The sequence below is a fragment of the Juglans regia genome, chromosome 7 (assembly GCF_001411555.2).
Source record: "Juglans regia cultivar Chandler chromosome 7, Walnut 2.0, whole genome shotgun sequence".
NCBI classification, from domain to species: Eukaryota; Viridiplantae; Streptophyta; class Magnoliopsida; order Fagales; family Juglandaceae; genus Juglans; species Juglans regia.
Window position 1 is genome coordinate 40,836,388 of NC_049907.1, and position 21,342 is coordinate 40,857,729.

General features: G+C 37.3%; 1 protein-coding gene across 2 annotated transcripts; it reads right to left on the reverse strand.

The window, feature by feature from the left end:
• Positions 1 to 6,735: 6,735 nt before the first annotated feature.
• LOC108989468 lies at positions 6,736 to 20,304 on the reverse strand. 2 transcript variants are annotated; one of them, XM_018963084.2, is made up of 11 exons: positions 19,521 to 20,304; positions 13,676 to 13,940; positions 12,796 to 12,955; positions 11,897 to 12,659; positions 11,352 to 11,778; positions 11,069 to 11,250; positions 9,551 to 9,710; positions 8,900 to 9,127; positions 8,465 to 8,815; positions 7,877 to 7,978; positions 6,736 to 7,371 (listed from the first exon to the last, which is right to left on the reverse strand). In XM_018963084.2, exons 1-11 carry the CDS (start codon positions 20,030 to 20,032, stop codon positions 7,120 to 7,122), a joined length of 3,402 nt encoding a protein of 1,133 aa, XP_018818629.1. In that variant the 5' UTR covers positions 20,033 to 20,304; the 3' UTR covers positions 6,736 to 7,119. The 2 variants fall into 2 exon arrangements, with proteins under 2 accessions (XP_018818629.1, XP_018818628.1); XM_018963083.2 differs by having other exon boundaries at positions 11,897 to 12,665; positions 19,521 to 20,303.
• Positions 20,305 to 21,342: the final 1,038 nt, after the last annotated feature.

Sequence of the window (21,342 nt, forward strand, 5' to 3'; positions counted from 1 at the left end):
CAACCGGTAGCACAGGTACTACTTGTACAATTACCCCCGAGAATTTGGAAAACCTGGATGATTTCAAATCATGGACAAGAAGAGCACTATATATATACATTTTTCGAGGGATTGGTCAAAGGAAACTAATTAGGACGTGTATAAAAACAAAGAATTTGGAAATATATATAGTTTGAGAGGAATTAGGGTTTCTGGTGCGACCAACAACAGGTGAAACTGCCGCATGATCTGATCGTTCCTCAGCAAAGGAGAAAGGTTAAGATCATGCTGGCAGCTTCAACTGATGGTGGAGCACGTGATAAGAAAATGTGCACCGGTGAGCTTTGGAAATTAGGGAGAGATCGACCTGTTTTGGCACCACTGCTAGCTGCTGGTTCTGCTAGGGTTTGATGGAGAAGATGATAAAGAGGTGTACAAATATATAGAAAAGTGAGGAGGGGAATGTAAATTTGAGGGAAACGAATGGGAAATATGCTATTATTTGGGGACTGACGAATAAATTACAGGTTAAAAACAAAATAAACGATGCAATTAGTGGTCCCCATGCAAGTGATGCAAATTGAATATTGTCACGCCAAGATTAACACCATGCAGTTTGCAGACAGGTTAGTGATCTGTAGTGTTTCTATATATTTTTGTAGCAGCATTTAATTATCTTTTAGAGCGGGGGTTGAGAGTGTGGGGGACCCTTTACATTCTGCATCAAACCATAAACCATGAGCCAGAGCAGAAAGGGTTTATATAATAAGTAGGGGACCATTCTGCATGCATGGTTTCGGTGTTGCATAAGGTTCACACATAAAGATCAAGAAAGGAGAAATCATCTCAGTCGATCAAAAAGATCATGCCAATATCTTTGTTGAAGAATAATTTCACGTTATCTGTGGACAAAATTTTGAGTATATTTATAAGGAATGAACAATCATCTCTTATTGAACATGTTTTATGAGATGAGTTAGGCATATAAATTTCTTTATCTCTATCTTTTTCTGATCTAATTAATATTTCTAGTCATGTGATGTGCATTCCATCTAAGCTTCCTTTTTTATCCCCTCTTTGCTCATTGGTACAGCCTTTTCTTTGTGAATTTTCCATTTGTTGAATACATGGCTGGCAGTACTAGTGCTGCATCTGGTCATAATTGCTAGCTGCACATACTAGTTCTTATAAACATTTGATACTGACGTTTAGGAAAGTGGCTAGCTAGCTTCATGAAAAGTTCCTGCATTAATTTAGAAATCTGGGTTCCTTTTAGTTTATGCATGACTAGCTAGCTATATAGGTATGATGATTGAACTAAAATAGGCAAATCGATCGCTCTCGAGAATAAAGCTTTTGAAGTAGAAATATGATCATAAGTGCATGTTTTGGAATGTTAAAATAATGGTACTTATTATTGTAAGACTAATGAGATTTGCCTAACCTTTTTGAGATCTCGAAAGCAATATGGAATAATCTTCTTTTCCAAACAAATTGTTTTTCCTCTGATCTCTCTCTTGGAACATGTTCCTTTGGATGATATATTCATCGAACTATGCCGATACCATCATAAGACGCTTCATTATGCGAACTGATGTGGGCCAATAAAGGATAGAGAGATGACATGAGTACTAGCTAATAAAGCTTTACATATCCTATATATATATAATATATTGCCCTAGGTCATAGGGTCAATCGTTTCATGTACTCGAATTATAAATGTCTAATTATAATATTCTCCAGTGCTTATACCAATGTTCTAATAATATATGTGCCACATATTATATATAAATATTATATATTTTAATATATATTGCAAATTATATAAACAACAATTATTGAGAAAGAATTCATATTAATAAAGAGAGATTTTATAAAATGTATCATGCGTGCCTATCTCTCTCTCTCTCTCTCTCTCTCTCTCTCTCTCTCTCTCTCTCTCTCTCTCTCTCTCTCTCTCTCTCTCTCTCTCTCTCACACACACACACAGAAGTTAACATTAAAAAAAACTACTTTAATGGTTATATATAACTTATATGATCTGTTGATTTCTATGGCTAGTTTTTTAGCCATGTAAGTACTGCAGTTTGCTGATCGCAATTTAATTTATGCCTTTTGTTTGGTTAATTGTTTAAATATTGTTATGTTTTGCTACGTACGTACTTTATTTTGTTATACGCGTGTGAAATTCAAATTTCCAATATAAAAGATAAACCTATTAACCTTAACTTTGAATGTTTAGTCTAAATTCAAGCAAATGAAATTAATACTGAAGTTTAAGTACTTTAATTAAACCCATGCATGCCTGCTGTCAAATGAGCAGTATTTATAGAGGCCATGGGGATGGCTGAGGAGCTGAAAGTTGGTAAGGCTATCTTATCGAATCACATTTGTTGGCTCAAACTGGAGACCGCTAGCACGGGGGAAAATGCAATTTTGATCTGTTGAGTAACGTTAGGTACAAGTTTAAATAGAGAAAATGAATTTCACACGATGATATATAAGGTACAAGGGCTATGGAGTTTTCCGTTGACTTTGGTTGATCTGTTTTAAAAAAAGTTTGAAGACAAAATGATATTTACGTCATTTACAAAATCGTGGATTAGTGTTGACATGATGTCAAGTTGAGGCGCAAGAACACGCCAGGAACCGCCCAAGTGAGGTTTCTCCAGGGTCTGGGGCTCACCGACCTGCTACAAACACTTTTTTTTTTTTTATTAACCTTGTGTCCGCTGCAAGAGGCAGAAAGCACTTTTGAGAGAGAGAGAGAGAGAGAGAGAGAGAGAGAGTCTTTAATGGAAGGGCTGTTCCCTAAGACGCTATAGAGGGTAGATCATTATTAGGAAGACAGGTCTTTGTTTGAGGACCGGTGTAGCATGGTCCCATTTTACTGCAAAGCATACCGCTAATGAGGGGGCAAATATTTACTCTCTCTTTCCTCTCAGACATCACGCTTATAGATGGTCACATAAAAAAGCAACACAATACAAGGCAGCGGGGGGAAGAAATCAGCTGATCTCAGATCTCCCCCGCGAACAAAATTTATCCTTAACTGTGTTTCATGCTATTGTTCGCTTATGCGCGCTTGTTCTCTCTCTCTCTCTCTGAATAGGGCCAAGGAAAAGTTCTTTAACTTTATATTTTTCACTTTTGATGGAAGAGGGTTAATAACTTAATTATTGCCACCTCTGCGGCTTTTGGGGTATATGTGGAGACTAGTTTTGGAGTTGAAAAAGTGTCTGCTGAAGTTGGCTCAACTGTTAACTCGAGCCAAGTTTCACTCGACATCGCTCCATATACCGCTCGAGCAAAGGCAAGTCAGAGAGAGTTCGCTCGAGTCCCGCTCGACACTCCACTCAAGCTATATGCAAACCTTAGTGTTCGCTTGACACTTTGCTCAAGCCAATGTTCATTTGGCTATTCGCTCGAGTTGCACTCGACACTCCGCTCGAGCGAAGTACGCAGTTTTTGTCAGATCAAAGTTTCCAGCGCCACTCACTATAAATACATCATATTAGACTTGTGTTGGACAGCCTGGACCATATTGTGAGAGAGAACAATTGTCTTGTGAGTGCATATTGTGTGAGAGAGCAAAAAACTCTAGAGAGTGTGAGTTGAGATTGAGTGATTGTAATATTCTCTGGTTAATAAAAATTTATGCAGCTTCTGTGGACGTAGGCAATTTGTCGAACCACGTAAATACTGTGTCGTGTTCTTGATTGTGTTGTTTTTACTTTATTTGCCATCGTTGGTGTGTGTACTTTTCATAGTATTTCACAACAACTGGTAGCAAGAGCCAAGGTCGAATCTGAAGAAGAATGATGGCTGGAGATAAAGTGAATGCACATGGGATCGAGAAGTTTGATGGTACTGATTTTGGGTACTGGAAGATGCAAATTGAGGATTATCTCTATGGGAAGAGGCTCCACCTTCCATTGTTGGGAAAGAAGTCGGAGAGCATGGATGATGCTGAGTGGACCTTGTTAGATCGACAGGTTCTAGGTCTTGTTCGGCTGACCTTGTCCAAAACAGTGGCACACAATGTCAGTAAGGAGAGAACCACGGTGGATCTCATGGCGACTTTGTCAGGTATGTATGAAAAGCCATCTGCGAATAATAAGGTGTACTTGATGAAGAAATTGTTCAATCTGAAGTTGTCTGAAGGTATGTCTGTAGCCCAACACTTGAATGAATTCAATACGATCACAAATCAACTGTCTTCTGTAGAGATTGAGTTTGATGATGAGATCAGAGCATTGATTCTGTTGGCATCGCTGCCCAATAGTTGGGAGTCCATGAGGATGGCTGTACGTAGTTCAACCGGTAAGGCAAAACTGAAATACGATGACATACGTGACATGGTGCTTGCTGAAGAGGTATGTAAGAGAGACATGGGTGAGTCCTCGGATTCAGGATCTGCCCTGATTGTTGACAATAGGGGTAGAGGACATGGTAGGTCAAGCTCCAAAAGCAGGGGAAATAGAAAGACGAGATCTGGGAGCAGATCACGTGTTGGAGTTGTGGCAAGCCGGGCCACATCAAGAGTAACTGCAGGAATCAAGAAAGTTCTGATGATGATACTGTGAATGTAGTGGCAGAAGAAATTCATGATGCCTTACTTCTTGCAGTGCACAGTCCGATTGATGATTGGGTGTTGGATTCAGGGTCTTCGTTCCATAGCACTTCACATCGAGAAATCATGCAGAATTATGTTGCTGGTGATTTTGGGAAGATGTATGTGGCTGATGGAGAGGCATTGGATGTAGTGGGAGTGGTGATGTGCATATCACACTTCCAAACAGGAGCGTGTGGACTTTACAACAAGTCAAATATGTTCCAAATTTGAAGAAAAACCTGATCTCTGTGGGACAGCTTGATGACAGCAGTTTTGCAGTAGCGTTCTCTAGAGGAGCTTGGAAGATCACTAAGGGTGCGCTGGTCCTAGCACATGGTAATAGATCTAATTCTTTGTATTTGACATCGGGATCCAGTGATGTGCAGGGAAATACAAGAGTGCAAAAAGGCAAGCTTGATCGCGCGAAACATGTGAGGAAGTCAAATGGAGTCAGGTTTGCAGTTCCTCATGAAAGCCTGAGAAAGTTGGCTAAAGTTGCCAAAATCGGTTCGAGACCGGATACTCCTAGTGCAGTGGGAGTTGTGAGTCGCCCTAAGGGCGATGTATGTGGAAGACTGAAGTCGGGCTTGACTTCAGTGCATTTTCTAGCTTGAAGACTGGAGCTGTGAGCTGCAGAGATGATAGAGTTTGGCTGGAAACAGTGGCTGGCATGTGGAGACCCAGTCTCCAAGTGGGAGATTGTTGGGGTATATGTGGAGACTGGTTTTGGAGCTGAAAAAGTGTCTGCTAAAGTTGGCTCGACTGTTGGCTCGAGCCAAGGTTCGCTCGACATCACTCGACATACCGCTCGAGCAAAGGCAAGTCAGAGAGAGTTCGCTCAAGTCCCGCTCGACACTCTGCTCGAACTAGATGCAAACCCTAGTGTTTGTTCGACACTCTGCTCGAACCAATGTTCATTTGGTTGTTCGCTCGAGTTGCACTCGACACTCCTCTAGAGCAAAATACGCAGTTTTTATCAGATTAGAGTTTCCAGCGCCACTCACTATAAATACATCATATTAGACTTGTGTTGGACGGCCTGAAGCATATTGTGAGAGAGAACAATTGTCTTGTGAGTCATATTCTGTGAGAGAGTAAAAAGCCCTAGAAAGTATGAGTTGAGATTGAGTGATTGTAATCTTCTCTGGTTAATAAAGATTTCTGCAGCTTCTGTGGACGTAGGCAATTTGCCGAACCACGCAAATACTGTTTCGTGTTCTTAATTGTGTTATTTTTACTTTATTTGTCATCGTTGGTGTATGTGCTTTGTATAGTATTTCACAACAGCGACATCACCAAATAAAAATATAAAGAGTTGGACTGGACGGCAGGTGACTTTAAAGATGTTAAGAGTACATGAGATCATTGGTAAATGGTGATAAAAATAATTAAGGATAGTGCTATCATGGCATTCAAGTTTACCCACTTGACATGCACCAAATGTTTTTTTTTTTTTTTTGCTTTTTCTTTTATATATTTTTTAAACATTATCAATTCACTAATAATTAATTTCTTAATCATTAAATAAAAAAATAAAAAAAAAATAAAATACATCAACAGTCAAATTTGAGGCAGCAAACTTAGACGACATAGTTGCCTTTGAGAATAGCCAAGGTTGCTTCCACTGAGAGAGAGAGTGGAAAAGGTGTTTCATGAAATCTGACTGACGATCTTGGAGAATCATTATAGCGTTTTCCAAAGTGGCTGCCGTACCCTCAACAATACGTAAAACAATCTGAAAAATGAGATATGTTTTGAATCTTGATATCCGAAGATCGTCAGCCACATCCGATTCTCCTCAAAGGTACTTAACGCCCTACTTTGGAAACGCCTAGCCCTTTATTTATGCGTCACCATCGGCTTTGCTCGGCAAAATAAGTGGTGCAATCCGATGAATGATTCCCCATGAATGGTCCCAGAAGAATTAAGATTTGATGATACATCGATGAAACTTTGAAGATAATTCTTTCAGAATTCAGTATAATATAATAAATTGAGCACCAGAAGTTCCAAAGAAATCTCAATTGAACATGACTGCAAATATCCAGATAAGAGTTTATAAAAAAGAAATGGATGATATTTATTGCACAAATCCAGATCTAGATTCAGCAAACATCCATGTAATCCAAAAGGTCAAAAACTGTCCAATCAAAATCAGGGGAGCTTTCATAATAATTTAATAATGTCTACAACAATCATGACAGTTACAAAGGGCCGCTGAAAAACTGCACGACCCAAACACATAACTACCAACCATATTTACAGCTCGATCGGATAAAATGACGCTCGACAAAAGAAATAAAGTTACAAATGATTGATGCACCGGATGTATGTAAAAACTGTTCGTTACTGATAAACATCAACTCTGGGTGGCTACTAAATCTAACCAGTAAAAATACAGTAATTCTTGGTCAAGCCTATATATTCTATCCCAAAAGATGTAGGGAAACAACATTTCAATAATACGTCCTAGTGCTACAAAACTTATGTGGAGAGAATATATCACCCAAGGGCCTAAGGACAACCTACTCAGGTTTTTGACATCCAGAACTGGTAAGATTGCTTGTTCGTAAAACCAACATTTCATAGAGGTCATCAGCTGTAGGACGGTTTTTGGGGTTTTCTTCGGTACACTGCCGGAATAAATCAACAAGGAATCTCAATGTTTCTAGTTCGGCCTCAGATCCCACCAGCTCAACACCAGATTGAGCCATTGCAGGCTCAGTGGCAGACCCCAATGACTCCAGCTCGTCTGTCAACAATGGACGCTTGCCCATCTGTTTAATTCAAAGACAGCAAACAGAATATACATCAGAGGGTATACAGCTGGTTTCAAGCTAATACAAGGGGCACACATCAACACAAATATATTGTTGATGCCAGAGGTTCACTTCTATAAAGTGAGATAGCATCCTACAATGCTGTGACCCAAAGATCTTTGGAGCACAGTATTTGAGAATGCAATACACAGAGAGAGAGAGAGAGAGAGAGAGAGAGAGAGGCCAGAGACGAGATGAGAGAGTATACTTGTAACGCCCTAGGGAGGCCCAAGCCACATTTGGGCCCATAATATAAAAGTAGTCACATTGGAATTATTATAAAGAGCAAAAACTTCTTATTCCCAAACAATATGAGATTGCATACACCACCTTCACTCAATCACTCAGTATGGGACATCAGACTAGTAGGCAACCATAATCTCAGGATCCTGCATTTCCACAACTCTACGCTCACCATCTCTTTAACTATTCAGATTTATTCAGTCAAGTGATAGGGATATACCTGAAGAAGGTCATGCATGTGTAATTCAGATAACCCAATATAGGGGACTTCCAGAGTCAACAATTCCAAAATTAGACAGCCAAATGACCAGATATCAACTTCCTGCATCCAGATAGAAAAAATTTAGAACCCAAATAACCAAAAAACCCTTACCTGAAGAATAAGCAGCAGCAACTACATAAAATCATAATGGCTGATGAACGCATTATGGCACATTTGGATGCACAAGAACAGTTACTTCCATTGCATTAAAAGGTCACGCATGTGTCATTTTTAAGCAAACACACGTGTACAGATCCATCAGCCATCACCGCGCCAAGATAATTTTAAAGTTTGAAAGTGGCAATGCACGAAAATACAAAGCTGATTCTATCATGGTAAGATTCAAAGCAGACAAGTTCATAGAATACAGAGTTGCAGACAATTTGTGAAACATAATAGATGCACATTTACCCCACGTATCATGCGGGGGCAGGAAAACACTCCTGCACGCTTATCAACATGATGACACAGCCCATGATGACCATGGATAAAGAAATTGTGAATAAAGCATACTACTCAGATCATGGCTGATTACATAAAACTTACAAGTCCATATGCGTTAGATTTGTGCATTGCCCTCAGAACCTCTGGAGCCATCCAGCGAGGCGTCCCAACACAAATATCAGGGGAAGGTACTCCGATATGGGCAATGCAGCATGTATGCAAGAAAGACCGAAGAGGTACTGATCTGTCAAAATCACAGAGCTTCACAACAGGCATTCCATCAGCTCTCTTCCTATCCAAATCAATTAAAATGTTTTCACTTTTTACGTCACGATGTATAATGTGTTTCGAATGGAGCTCTGATAATGCACAAGCAACGTCTCTAATGATGCACAATGCCAACTCCACCGGGACATGCTTTTCACCAGCTTTTGATAGCTTTTCTAAATAGCTCTACATAGTGGGTAGAAAATAATTAAGATAGAATAAAAACTATCAAGCAAAGGAAAGTAACCTTAATAAACTATATCAATTTACCTTTAAAGATCCTCCATTTATGTGCTCCAAGAAAATTGCAGACTCTAATATACGTCTCTCTGGATTCCCATCCACTTGAGGAACCCATTTAGAAGATATTCGATGTCCATACATTTCTACTATGCAGGGGTGTTTCAAAGCACCTAAAATTCTTACTTCCCCTATACAACTGTACTCAAAATTCCTCAATTCACCCACTGAAGTCCCACAGGCTTCCAAAGTACGTACCTGCAACATCCAAACATAAAATGCATGACGCTTATATTGAGATGATTAACAATAGATAATAATCAATCATGGAAAGAATAACTAAACAAATTTTTTGATAAGTAAGAAAAATAAACAAACAAGGGAAAAAACTTAAAATAGGTAGTGGGGAATCAAAATGAGAAAATATAGCATTCAAACTACAAGAAATTAAAAATTAAAAAACTCTGTACTGAAGCACAGGAATAGTCCACATTCAGAGAGGCAAGTTAAAGAAAATGATAACAAACATATCAATTAATGAAAACAGAAAATGGAAGTCTTAGAAGATTCATCACATAACTACTACCCATGGTAACTGAATGAAATATTGGAAAAGAAAATGGTGACATCATCTCTCACTCAGTTATAGGTAAGCGTTACAAGACTTTCCACGGTACACACCTTTGCGACAGCCTCAATGGGTCCAAACTTGCACCGAATGAGAGAACTAGAAGCTGCCTTTTCAGTTTCATCACAATTAGACATAGAGGGAAAAGAACAATCAGCATCTAATTGGTTTTCGCTTGAACGAGGAAATTGTATCCGTCTGAGAGGAATGTATCTGTTACAAGCAAATCCATCACGAAAAGAAAAACAAAACAAAAAAGGAAAATCAACACAAGTCTTGAGAAAAACAATTTATATTAGCTTTAGAAACAACGTATTAAACAAAAACAAAACACATAATAACTCAAAGAGCTCAAGATAACGGTCCCCGAGAATATTGCAATGAATGAAAGATCACAACTGAGCAAATAAATGGCCTCATATGTTAACTGATAGATAGAGAAGACATATATCATATCTTAACATTGTAGATCTTCCAAACTCGAAGCACGATTAGGATACATACTACATTGTTATAAAGGTTGTGTTCAAAAGGATATCAAAGCTCCTCATACAACCAAATAAATAATCACACTAGTCAGCAGAACCACTCCATTTCGACACTTCGGTTATGGAGCTCTTACCGTACTCGCTTTTGTCTTCCTAGCGGATGGATTCATCAATCCAAAGAGAAAAGAAGGAAAAAAGAAAAAATAGATTAGGAAGAAGAAAGGACGAAAAAACAGGTCAACCTTTATTTTCTTTTTAAAAAGGTAAGTTAAAATGGCATTCCATGGGTCTCAAATTTACAACCTAACCCTCCATCCTATATTTACAGGGCAAGAAGGTGCTTCTGAGCTCGTTAAACCATGAGAAGCAGAATGCATAGATCTGGGATTCTGATCATATGTTTCATGCATAAACTAAGCACTTCTTTCAAAAGAAATTCAGAGCTGCATAATAGGATAAAATCTAAAAATATAAAGCATCTGTAGGGATTCATTCAAGGCAAGCTGTTAGAAAACTTGGGCTGATCTTCATAAAAAAAAATATATATCAAGCTTGCTCAAATGAGAAACAAGCAAGTCTACGCCCAATTTTAATGTTTTTGTGCCCCAAAAGCATAGCTCTAGTACCCTTAACCTCAAGTCATATAGGGTTGTGAAAATAAAGGGAATATTACTCTTGATTTACAATCTATTCTTACCCAGAGATGTAGAGAGAGAAAAAATCATCATACAGAAAACTATTGACAATGCAACTCATAAGTTTTCAACATTATTGTTGATACCATGGTTACTCATGTCAGCAAAGGGCACACAATAACAAGCACTAGTTAAGAGTCAAGGCACCACACTTCCACCGGAGATGGCTCAAGTTTAGAAGCCACAATAATCAAGCCTCTGCCAAGTTATTCATAACAAGTTGAGCTCATGCCAACTTGAACATGGTCCAAATTCTACTGAGCCCAGCCTAAGCAATCAAATAAACCTGAGCCTGAACATGTCCAAATCCTAATGAGCCAAGTCAAAGCAGTCAAATACTCAGTTTGGCACGCCATGGTTTGCTTTTACAACTATCGATGGTGCTGACCTGCAAAAATATTCTGAGTCTGTCTCTTCTCTTATATCATGCGGACGACATGCATCAACAACCATGCGAACCCATGAATGACCCCTCTTGATGAGAACAATATTCCAAGCATGTGGCAAGAAATCCAGGTAACCTCTGACAAGCTCGCAAGGTATAGGAGGCTCCATCCGGTCACATAAATACTGGAGTAAAAAAAATTAAAAAAATTTAATCAGATCATAATAGGTAAAATAATGAGCAGACTCAAAAAAATCTTGAAACACAAATGCAGTGAAAGAATCACCTTCATAAGCAATGCTCTATGTCTGCATACGCCAAACTTCAGAGCCCCTATAGGAACCACAATGGAATTTTGTCTTCCTTTAACAGAACGGATGGATTTCTCACAGAGATCAGAAAAAATAATATCTTCAACAGCATCCACAACAGCTTTGCTGGTTGTACCAATGCCGTCACTGTTTCCAGTTGAGCAGGTGCACACAAAAGGCTTCCGATAGTTTGAACCAGATACAGATTTTCGTGTCCTTTCAACAATAGCACCCCTGTCACTGCCACCAAAATGATCTGATACAAAAAAGGCAAGAAATGATGCAATCTGCAGGACATCAACAGCAGGATCCCAATTTTTGTTTAAGCCATTTAATTGCCGAAAATGAAACACCAATGCTTGAGCGGATAGTGTGATTGCATCTAAATCTTCATCCCTCTCCCTGAAGGTCAAAATAAATAATCCTATTTTCATCAGTTATCCATTATTACATGCCAACCCAGAAACGAAAAAAAGTGCAATCAATGTCTATATCAACATAAAACTCATGTACAAATGACCTGTCCAAGAGAATGACTTCACGTGAATCAAGCTGCAAACTTTGCTCGTAGCTGCTCAGTGACATAAAGGGCCGGTCCCGCCCAGCATCATAGAAACCATCTGGCAGAATATCCTCAGTGCTACAAAATGAGATATTACTATACTTGCGAGACAACTTCGAGCTATCATCAGTTGGTTTCCGATACTTGCATGGTTTGGGATTATCAAGATCCCTATCACAATGCCTCTTTGACTTGGACACACTTCTCAAGGTTTCTGAAGGCGAACCTTCATCTTCCTCCCCAGCTTCATTCCCTGTGGTGGCCAAAGATGCATCATGTTCACAGCCTTCATTTTCAACTCCTTTCCTTATTGTAGCAGAGTCAAGGCTAACACGTGAGCAATTTTCTACATAAGATCCCTTTTCTAAACCAAGTTCATTATTCTCCACGCCACTAATCAAATTTTCACTTTCAGATTCTCCAGGAACTATTCGTTTATTATCATCATACTCCACACCTAAAATGTCTGAAGCACCTTCTACACAAGTTTCAGAAGCAAGGACATTTAGATTGCTAGATTTGACGTTTTCATTTGCTTTCACAGCCAACACCTTGTCACAATCAACACCTTTCCACTTTCTACTGTTGTTCAAACGTTCTTGACGAGCTTTCTGTTGCAAATAATACCTGCGTTTCCACCGCTTGCCTGACCTACGAGCTGCGAAACATCTACTGTTTGATGATGACCCAGGTAAGAGGGTTGATGAGGTATGACAAGAGCCTGCATCTATTTATGAACATGAAGCTGATTTCACATATATGAACAGAATCATATGCAAAACAAAGTATATATATGGCTCAATGAAATCAGCAACCAGAAATAAATAAATAAATAGAACTAAATCAACAGGCCTCACCATTACAAGACAGACTTCTGTCATTTTCCATGGCCATTTCATAAACATCCATTTCAACAGAAGAATTGGTGACATCATCATTGGATGCATTTCTACCATTTCCTTCCAAATTGCATAATATCCATGAAGGTATTTGACAGCAACTGGCAAGCTTGTTATACTTGAAATATAAAAAAGAATCAGGACACAAATAAACATATTAGTCTCCTGACATCATCATTGGATGCATTTCAAGATAAAGTTAGAAAGGGACATACAAGACTCACCAATGCCAAACATTACGTGCGTATTTATGTGAAACACACAAATATATAACACAATTACACATACATGCATGAATTTATATTAACATTCGTAAATGACAGTACCAGAAATAGGAACACTACAAAAATAAGACAAGAAATGGCCATTCATTCAAAAGTAGGGTCCACTCCTATTAAGAAAAGGATGGGAAAGAGTTGCTTAAGATGGTGACCAATTGTGATGGAGACCAATTAATCCATTAGTGTGTGTGTGTGTGTGTGTGTGTGTGTGAGAGAGAGAGAGAGAGAGAGAGAGAGAGAGAGTTTAATTCAAGTCGATGAATAAAAAGATGGAAAAAAAGACCTAAAACAACCAGGTAGTGGTAGTAAACAAAGATATGTTGAAAGATATGGCCTCTTTGAGAGTGGCAATTATAGATTTTTTATTTTTTATTTTTTATTTTTTATTTTTTAGTTTTGGAAAACAGATACATCTAACAACAAACAAGCAATGAGCTCTAACAAGCAAAAACATATGCTATTTGAAAACAATTCAATAGAAAGTATTAAACAAGATAAAGTTGAAGAAAGGCCATTTGATGCGTCATCGGCCCTAATTAAAAATCATAGGTAAGTACCTGGAGATTTATGTTTTGAAGTTTATGCATAGAGCCGAGTTCAAGAGACCCTAGTGATGTCAGCCTGTTGTTTGAGAGGTCCAAGACCTCCAACCTTTGCAGAGAGGACAAGCCCGAAGGGAGTTCCACCAATTTATTGTTAGCAACTTTTAATGATATCAAAGCGTTCAAATGACTTATTTCAGAAGGCAAGGTCTTCATCTTGTTGAATGAAAGATCCAAATACTCCAAATTATTTAAGCAGCCGATTTCTGGAGGAAGGTATCTGTAGAAAAAAATTCACCATCATTCAATTGGTCAAATCCTGGTAAAGTGAAGACTGTAAAACTATTATTCTCTTCATTAATTGATAGAAAACAATCTCAAAATCAGATCCACCACTTCCTGAAACTGTACAAATCATCTGGTACTTCTAAGAAAATTCCATTTTCCTTTAATATATAGAAAAGAAAAACGACTATTCTTTGAGATGTCATATCCTAGCACAGAACAGGTTCTTCATCAACGCTTTTCCCCCTGTGGTTTCGATGGATGTTGCTGATAACTTCGTAATTCTCCTATCTCCTTTCTTTTCTGAATTTCTTGAGCATTACATCCAGACAGTCATGTACCATAACAGCTCTTCTAAAAGCGCAAAAAACAAAAAATGGTATGAAGACTCTGCACGCTTCTAAGCAATCCAGTTCAAGATTTGCTATAAACAACCTCATTCAAGGTCAATCACTTGCCTAGGCATGCAAAGGTCAACCTATTTACATGTTATATGAACCATTAAAGATTAACAAATGAATCAAAACTCTCCCTTCAAGAAAGTTATCTTATATTACATTCATTCTTTTTTTTTTTTATAAGTACACGATTATATTGATATGAATAGGCATAGCCCAAGTACACAAGATGGTATACAAAAGGTCACACCTAATTAGAGAGAAGTAATAGAAACAAGAAAATCTTGGAAATCGAGGCCACGACAATCTGCAGTTGTGGCCCAAAGAAAAATAGTGCTAACAAAAAATAATTTAAGTTCTTCTAGTGAGCGCTCCTTGTCTTCAAATGTCCGGTCATTTCACTATTACATTCATTCTATGAAAATATGAAAATAAAATTATCCATATACCCAATATCTAGCAAGAGAGGATGGTGAATAAGGTTTCACATTGCCTGAAAAGAAGAATTGATTGTGAATTATAATTCCAAAGGGTTCCAATTTGTAAATTTGACCGGTCCTTTTAGTTTATAAGCCCATATGTGGTTTAGGCTTTCCTTGTGTTGTCATAAATTGTATCACTTACAATCTTAACAATAAGTGTTATACATGAGCTATGTGACCTACCATGGAATTGGCCCGATGAGAATGTATAGGATTTTTTTTTATATATATAAGTAAACGATTATATTAATAATCGTATGGGATTTAAAGAGATTTACTACAAATATCCTTTGGTATAAAAGGAATGAGATCCCACATTGCCTAGAAAGAAGAAGTTAGTGTAGTTTATAATGATTCCAAGGGGTTCAGATTGTAATATTAACTAGTCATTTTGTAATATAAGCTCAATATAGCTTGGCTTTTTCTTTCGTCCTTATATTCCTATAGGTGTAGGCTTATAACAAGAGGGTCCCTGACGAGGGACTTGAATGGGTTATTAGACATCAAACATTAGCCTCTAAAATAGATATTCAGGGGGTAGACAAAAGACTCCAAGTGTAATGTATGCTATTTGCCACATTTACTCAAAGTAATCTTCTAGTCGAGGAAGAACCGAGCATTGTGCTATGCCAAGAAAAATGGTGACAAAGGCTCCATATGAGAAACAACAACAATAGTAAACCGCATGCACAGGGAACATAATTGCCCATCTTTTATATATGAGGGGGAGTGACTCAATGGTAGCTTCTAAAACTTAAGGTTGACCTTATCCTCAACACTCTGCTCATGGGAGAAGGAGATTCCTCTTGAAAAAGATCATTTGCAACTTTTAGTAGTCATTACTAAAGACCTTCAATGTCAGATACAGTCTTGTACAATGCGATAGAAAAGATTATTGTTCTGTAAGTTCCAAATTGTTTATGATATTGGAAATATATAAGATCCCTCCCGTAGGATAGAGATATTACTAACATTCATAGCATAGTGCCTGGTAAAGAGATTCATATCTTGAAATACCTCATTTATTGAAACATCAACTAAACTGAACATAACTATTTTTGAAACATGAAACTGAAAACGTAAAGTAAAAACATATAGTAGTCCTATGTGTGACTTTTATTCAAATAACATAAAAGGAAACTATCCTTATTTAATAACACTTATTCCTTTCTAAGCCTTTGTACTATATCCTGGCCATCCAGTTCTACGTCATCACAATCTCCATATGTGACAGATAAACATAGAATAAAACAGAGAAACAACAAAAATGAGTCAAATTCTCAGTAAATAGCACATCATACCGTAAAATATAACTTAGCTTAGCATAGACTTAATTTTTGAAAGACTCTTCATAACATACACACATCATCACAGATTCACTATCATACCGTAAACATAACTTAATTTAACATAAGCTTAATTTCTAAAAAACTTTACATACATACATATATCGTCACATATTCACATAGCATATCTATTCATCATTAACATAAGCGGAATCATACATAATCATGGCAAACATGTAACGTGAATGCATAAATGACTGACTTCATGCATTTTCTAACAATCATACATGACTTGTTTATCTTGTCTTTCACTTATCATATGGTATTATTGTCTCACGCTTGAGTCCATAGCACTGCATAACTTGTCATAACATGGAGTGAAACACGCTTGAGTCCGTATTTCACCTAACATATGGCGAATCGCGCTTAGGTCCGTGGCACCGCTTATCATAACTTGTGGTGATCATACTTAGGTCCGTGTCACCCTTTAACATATCATGGAGTGAAACACGCTTAGGTCCGTGTTTCACTTAACATATGGTGAACCACGCTTAGGTTCGTGGCACCGCTTACATATCATAGAGCGAAACACGCTTAGGTCCGTGTTTCACTTAACATTTGGTGAACCACGCTTAGGTCAGTGGCACTGCCTATCATAGCATATCAAGTAGTGAAACACGCTTAGATTCGTGTTTCACTTAACATATAGTGAACCATGCTTAGGTCCGTGGCACTGCTTATCATAACTTGTGGTGAACATGCTTAAGTCCATGTCACCCTTATCATAACCTTTGGTGAACACGCTTAGGTCTATGTCACCCTTAACATCTTATCTTTCTTGATGCACGAGAAGTTTGTTGGACTTCATGAACTTCTGTAGCATGGCATATTCTTAATCATGTCGTAGCATAACATGACATGGCACAACATGATCTAAACATTTTATAACATTCCATGGTATACATGATCATTACATTAGCATACATGATCTAATTACTGCATAAACATTACATGGCATACGTGACCAAACTACTACATGAACATTACATGGCATACATGACTTGAATACTACGTGAACATTACATAGCATTCATGTGATTTTAATAACATTCAATCCATCAAACAACAATCTATATAAACATAACATACATAGGCTCACTTACATGCATATCATTATAATTCATCAAAGATCATGAAAGGGATCTAACCTTGACTTAGCTTGTAGTGTAGCGTAGACAAACATCACATTTTCATATACAATTAGAACATTTACAATACACATGCAATTATATGATCATACTAATTACCTCTTAGCTGCTTCCACAATCTTACATCGTAGCTTGTGACATATACGAGGCACTAATCGTCACTAACTTTTCTAGAAAGACGTGTCGTAGCATTCTAAATACTTAAAATCATATATAGAGAAAATTTAATTACATAATAATATTATTCAAAACGCATAACATATTCCTTAACTTCTATTTAAAAATATAACTTAATAATTTTACAAAAATCTAGTTAAAAAGTCGATTGGAATATTAACTAAATAATAGGCTCAAAAAATAGTTTAAAAAGGATACTTAAAAAATACACTTTAAAATTATGCTTTAAAATCCCTTAAATACTTTCTATAAAAATAAGTCTATGAATAATATATTTATTTTTAGTAGATAAAGCCCTTGTAAAAGTAATGTTTTTTCTGAAAATATAACCAGCCCAATAAAAATCACTAAAGCAGTTGCTGAAATATAATAAAATCAAGCCCAATTTAAAACACAAGTCCATCTCAATGATACATGTCTAATTAGCCTCAAGCCCAGCCCACAGGAAATTAGCCCACGTACATGATCAGGTTTAAAACATAAAGTCAGCATAGTTACTTGAGGGTAAAGAGGTAACTTCTCCAAAAGTTCCTTCAGGAATATTTACAAAGTCTACAAAACAAGGGTTTTAAGGGCATTTGTGTAAAACTTATAGTAATGCATGGGCATTTTAGGAAGGCTGAAATAAAAGAAATAAAAGTGGGAAGACATGCTTACGAGAGAGGAGGGTGGTGCGATGCTCACCGAGAGAGGGAGAAAGGCCACTACGACAGTGGGTCTAGTGGCTGGTCAAGGTTCACGGTGGAGCAGCTAGAGGATCCTCTAAATATGGTGGTGCGACGCACACAGAGAGAGAGAGAGAGAGAGAGAGAGAGAGAGAGAGAGAGAGAGGATCTGTCAAACGGAAATCCGATGGAGAGGGTAGGAAGATTCCAATGTGGGCTTACTGGGAAGGTGTGGGTTCGACAGAACTTGGCTGATCGACGATCTCTGTGGCCGCTGAGAGGTAGTCCGACGTTCCCTGATGTGGTTGACGATGGCTGGGAAAAACGCAGGAGCTGTTTTATTATTCACGGTGGGGAGAGAACGACGGAAAGGAGATTTAGAGGCGTCGACACACGTCTGCAGGAAGGAGAGCTTACCGCCGGTGTGCTCTGTGGTAGTTTCCAGCAAGGTGGCTGTTGAGAAATGGTTTGTCGGTTTTTATTGTGTAGATCTGGTTTGAAGTGTGGGAGAAAATTTTGATTTCGTTGGGGGGTTCTGGCCGTGAGGTATTGTGAGTTTGGTGATGGGAATATTGTGAGGAAGAAGAGAGAATTTATGGAATGATTTTTTATGTGAGTTGGTCTCCCATTAGGAAACTATTCAAACTAGGAGATAAACGCTAAGGGGCATACGGGCTTGAAGGGTGGAAGAATCCCACAAAAACACTATCTCAAAATATATCTTAAAAATAATAACCTTACTAATAATAATAATAGTAGTAAAAATAATAAAAATTCTAAATTCTAAATCTTAGTCTAGGACCCGTATGTTACAAAATTCAACCAGCACAGCAGCATCCCTTTCGTTTGGCATTCTAGTATATGACTAGAGGATCAGAATATTATATTAACGGGCTTGATTCTTCTCAGTATCATTATGTTCTCACCTTAAATCAGGGGAAAAAAGTTCATAATCTTAGCCCAAATCATAGGCGTACCACACACTAGTCAATTACAACTCTACTGTCCACAACTAAGCCTTAATCCCAAAAGGACGGGTAAATTACAGTGGTTATTTTTTTGGACTAATTATGAGATAACCTTAACAACACCACTCAGTTCATTGTATGCATTCCATTAATATTCCCCAGATTCTACATCAGATAAAGCATACTAGCTGCTGAACAAAACAGACCCAACTACGAATCAATAACACAGACCCAACTATAAATTGATCAATCTAACAAACCAATTTTCACAGTAAGCTCATTTGAACGATAGGCTAACACAAACAACCAAGAATCAAAATTCCACTCCATTTTCTCATGTCATCAATGAAACCTGAGAACAGCTTAACACCGAGTAAAATATACGGCTTACCGGATAGAAAAATGGCAAACAGAGAGTTTGGTCAGGTACTTCAGCCCAGCAATCTCGCTCATGATGGGGAATGAAGAAGGCCGAGGAGGCACTTTGGACAGCTCGAGCTCCTTTAGACCCTCCAGCTTACGCAGTGGCAAGCCACCAAACCCCGTTGACGATATCTTCACCTGCAAAGACTCCAACCCGAACAAGTTCCCGCACTCCGCCGGAAACAAATTAATCTCATTCCCGAAAAACTTCAACCTCCTCAGCCGCCCAAGACCGCCCAGCGATCTAGGTATTAAATTAAACGCGTTTTTATACAAATACAACCCCTCCACCGCGTCCTTGGAGCTTTCCAAAGACGAAAATTCCAAGATTTTCCCAGAGACGTCAAGAACCGCCTCGTCCTCGCCATTACCATTGTCACCATCTTTAACCAAAGAGGGCTTTGGGGGTTTTGAGATTTCAGCCTTTACGGGGTTGTCAGGGGATTTAGGGCCAATTTTGTCTGAATCGGCGAGCGGCATTGGAGGAACGGACGGTATCAAAGGAATAATAAATGAGGGTTTTGTGAAAATTTGAAATCGAGTTGTTGGGATTTACTAGAAATGTGGGGGGTTTCAAGGCAGAGATCTGTTTGGATGGTATGAAAAGATTAGAATCAAGGAGCATTGAATTAAAGATTGACGTAAATACAGATAAACAAAAATTAGATAAGATCGAATTGATAGTGTGTTCCGAGGCAGAAACCCTAGAATCGAGTCGGGAACCGTTTTGAAGGTTTTACTTTTCCTGAAAGAAGTATAAATAGGCGAAAATAAATTGAATTTAATTTGGCACTCCCTCTTTCCGTTAGAAACACGGAAGCGAAAGGTCATAAATACCCTTCAGTGGAAGCTTCCGCGAAAATTTTTCATTTTTCTCTGCAACTTCCTTAGATTGACGAAGCCAAGGGTCATAAATACCGTCCAGTCACTCAGTGGACCTTCTGCGTTAGTAGACAGTAGAGGTTCTTAGGGCAGGTTTCGGGGTGGGATGAGACACAAAATTTTCATCTCATCTTATCTCATCATTACATATTTTTTAAATTTTCATACAAAATATAATAAATAATTTAACTTTTTTAAATCTCAATTCAACTTTTTTAAATTCCAATACAATAATAATACTAAAACATAATATTTTAAACACTAAAATAAAACATAAAATTCTCATCTCACTCCCCAAACCTACCCTAATGTGAGATGATTTAAAATGATATAAATTGATTTATGGATAGTAATATTTTAATAATTTTATTAAATTATATTTAAATGTAAATAATTTATATGTATGTTTAAATATATGAAATATGTTGATATAGATTTAATATTAAGATTTATTATTTATCAGTTATTATTTACTTTCACATCTTATACTGATAGTTTTTTTATTTTTTTTTATAAGATGTGGGGTGTGAATAATGAATAGTGGTTAATGAGAAAATTAATTCATATTCCAAACATAGCCTTAGGTCTTATTTGGATAGTTAGATGGTATGAAAAATCTGTAAATAGTAAAGAGATGATTTGTGAATAATAATGAAATAATTTGAGTTAAGATTTTTATTAAGTTTTGAAAAATGAGATAAAAAAAAGTTGAATAAAAATATTATAAAATTAAAATATTATTATAATATATTTTTTTAATATTATTTATTTTGAGATTTGAAATTTTGTGTTTTATATGAAAATTTAAAAAAATTTTAATGATTAGAAGAAAAAATATGAAAAATAAATTGAAAAGTATTTATATTTTAATAATATTTAAATATTTATATGAGAATAGATGGATAAAC

Bases quoted from the DNA above. Each gene is read 5' to 3' on its own strand.
- LOC108989468 (XM_018963083.2), bottom strand. From the start codon at position 20,032: ATGCCGCTCGCCGATTCAGACAAAATTGGCCCTAAATCCCCTGACAAC. The intron at 9,128-9,550 runs GTGTGTACCGTG...TGGATGTTGCAG, and splicing joins CCATTGAGGCTGTCGCAAAG to GTACGTACTTTGGAAGCCTG. The intron at 7,979-8,464 runs GTAAGTTTTATG...ATCTGGATGCAG, and splicing joins AATCTAACGCATATGGACTT to GAAGTTGATATCTGGTCATT.